At 55.5% G+C, this 3,053-nt stretch overlaps 1 protein-coding gene across 1 annotated transcript; it reads right to left on the bottom strand.

Moving 5' to 3' along the window:
- Nucleotides 1–343: 343 nt before the first annotated feature.
- On the bottom strand, nt 344–2,692 carry DQ04_14491000 (putative eukaryotic translation initiation factor 4 gamma; the record flags this gene model as incomplete). Its single annotated transcript, XM_009317147.1, has 1 exon — nt 344–2,692. The coding sequence occupies one exon, from the start codon at nt 2,690–2,692 to the stop codon at nt 344–346; it is 2,349 nt and encodes a 782-aa protein (XP_009315422.1).
- Between the last annotated feature and the right edge of the window lie 361 nt (nt 2,693–3,053).

Genomic DNA, 3,053 nt, shown 5'->3' with positions numbered 1-3,053 from the left:
TGTCAAACAGCAAAAAAGAAACAGCAACCGAAACTCCATCATGAGACACGAGCACACACAGACACACACACACAGAGAGAGAGAAATAGAGAGGGGATTAGTGAATGAGTGAGCTGGGGGGAATCGAAATAAGAATCTCGTCCACCCTCGCCTTCCTTAACGCAGCGGTAACTCTCCCACTCATCCCCTCTAGCGCAACACACCACAGCCAGAGTTCATGCGCCGACTCTCCTCTCAGTTCCAGAGCTCCCTCTTCATTGCCTCAGTTTAAATTCAGATCGTGTTTGTCTGCGCATGTGTGCCGCAATCACCACACTCACAGGGACTCTTCCAGAGGCTGTCATCACTTCTTATCAAGAAGCGCGGCGTCGTTCTTTCCGACTACACCGTACTGCTTCTCGAGAATAGTCTTGAATTTGTCTATCTGTTCTTTGGGGTTTCCCGCCAGATCACGCAGTGCCCTGGAGAACTGCACGAAGCTGTCCTCAGGCATGCGATCGAATGCCAGCCAGGTAAGATACACCTCCTCCAGGAGCAAATGAAGCTGCTTAGAGCTCAGCAGCTTCTTTAGCGAGTCCTTGTGTTCACGGCAGACGGCGTCTGTATCGAAGCGCGCGAATGTGAACAAGGCCGATATCACCGAGAAAGCCAGTTGCGACAACTTCCCGATTGAGTATTTAGACAAAAAGGCATCCTTCGAGCCCGACTGCTCACAAAGGTCGCAAAAGAAACCCACGGTGGAGTCGTAATCGTAGACCATAGTTAGTATATCCCCCTCGTCATCCGCGACGCCGGCGCAGAACAGTGGCGGTGTGTAGCGCAACAGGGCCGGCAGCACGCGGAGGCGGTTCTTCGGGGACGTCTCTGTTGCACCCTGGGTCTCGCTTTGCACCTTGTGCATTTCCCGCACCATGTTGACTATATTCTCGCGGCTCGCGCCACGGTCGACGAGAATGCCGAGGAACTCGGCGTGCAGTGAGGGCGGAAAGACGTCGCGCCCACCCTTCACCACAACTGCCCAGTTGTAGAAGTACTTCGGGACGTCAGTGAATACGTCCTCCTCCACCGCATTGTGGAGGTGCATCAATAGCGCCTTCCGCACATCCTCCATAGGCAGCACGCGCTTGTTTACCAGCTCCCCGAAGAACTCGCCAAGGCGCGAACGCTCTAGCGAGTACCGCATCGTGGTGATGTAGCGTTTAATAACAGAGGAGCAGTACACAATCCGTGTCCCCTCTGGAATATCATCCAGCAGCATAATCACCTCGTCTAGGCTGCTCGTGCTGAAGAATTTATCCACCGCCGCCCAGAACCAATCGCGCGATGGGATCGGATTGGGCGGCGACGCCACCGCAACAGTGGTGCGCGGTGGTATCGGTGGCAGTGGGCGCCGCTCCGTTTCATTCTCCTGAGACTGCTGTTGATTTGCCGCTTTGGCGCCGAAGCGCGGCTCCCAGTTGTTATCTATCGTCTCCACAGTGTTCAGCAGCAGAAACTGCATGCGTCGCTGGGGGTGTGTGTGCATTAACTCCTCCAAGACGCTTCGGAATTTGGGTACGAACTCCTGTCCCTCCTTTGAGAAACTCTTCCCGCACGTGACGAGGAGGTTCATGAAGTGGATCAGCTCGTAGTCGGCGGGGATGCGGCGCTTCCGCTCACTACCGTAGAGGAGCCACTCGAGGATGTGCAGCACTACTTTCTCACGGACGAGGCCGTGAGTGAAGAGGAGACCTAAGAAGTTGATGTTGGCCTTTTGCTTTCCCGCAAAGATGATGCGCCGCAGCTCTGCTTCCTCCTCTGGCAGGTTTGCCACCTCGCGCTCAAGCTGCGCCTGCGCCTCCTCGGCATTCTCGAATGTGCGCTGGCACTGCCGAATAATGGCGTTGCGAATCAGTCGCCCAGCCGGCTCGTTCTCGCCAATGTCGTTGATGAGGTGCACAACCAGCTTGACGTAATACGGGACAAAGATGCTGTCCTCTGGTTGGATCGACTTATTGAAGATGACTTGTATGACCTGCTGGATCTCCTCGTCACCGGACTGGCGAATCGGCAGGTCCGTCAGCTCCTTCTTCATCGTCTCCAGGTTGCCCTCACCGACCCTTCCCAGAATACCAAGCACCTCATTGTGCAGCTTGCGCTCACTCATCACCTTTGATGGCACAGACTCGCCCTGAAACAGCTCCTCACGAGAGAGGATGTGCTCGGGCCTACTCTCCTTGTTCTCTGGCATTTCCTTCCATAAATCATTCGCGAACACGAGAATACCCTTCGGCGGCGACTCCTTCGTGTGCTGGAAATTTACAAACTCTGTTATATCGTAGATGCAGTCGGCCGGGTGACTAGACGCTGCGGAGTCCGCTGCTGTTGTTGTTGCTGCTGCTGTTGCTGGCGCCGCCCGGTCAAAGAAAGCCGCTGGGGGGGACGGTGACGCTAGCAACGCCTGTTGTTGCTGCTGATGGTGATGGTGATGGTGGTGGTGGTGGTGGTGGTGATGGTGGGGATGAGCCTGTTGCTGCGGCTGCTGATGTGGGTGCTGCGGCAGCGGCGTCTGTTTTTCGCCGCCTGGGCGTGGCGGGCCGACGCGATAACTGCCCATGTGGCGACCCGGCAGCCGGTGGAACGCCTGCTGCGCGGACGTGAGCGGGGCGGAGCCTATACGGGGCGGCACGTTAAGCACGGACCTTGGCTCCATATTGCGCAAAAATCCGTCTTCGCCCCTTTTTTGTGTGTGGTTCTCCCTAACAATAATAATAAAACAGTCTTTTCTGTTTTACACACACACACACTTTCTCTCTATTTGTCTCTCTCTCTCTCTCTTTGGGTATCTTGCACGCACGCAGACGCACTTCGTAACCCCTGTCTTGTTGCACTTGTCCTTCTCCTTCAATCCCTTCGTGGTGTACACGTGTGTGTGCGTGTATGTCGTTCCTTCTCCACGAGCTGCTACTGTTGCCTTGAAACGCCTTCTTTGTCCCGCCTCTTGTGGGTTCTCTCGTGTACTGGAAGGGAGACAAGCTACCAGGCAAATGTTTCTGCCCCCGCGAAGTATGCTT

The sequence above is a fragment of the Trypanosoma grayi genome (genome assembly GCF_000691245.1).
Source record: "Trypanosoma grayi strain ANR4 Tgr_1449_V1, whole genome shotgun sequence".
Classification (NCBI taxonomy): Eukaryota; Euglenozoa; class Kinetoplastea; order Trypanosomatida; family Trypanosomatidae; genus Trypanosoma; species Trypanosoma grayi.
The sequence above is the reverse complement of the archived record's forward strand: the minus strand, read 5'-3'. Positions and strand labels throughout refer to the sequence as shown.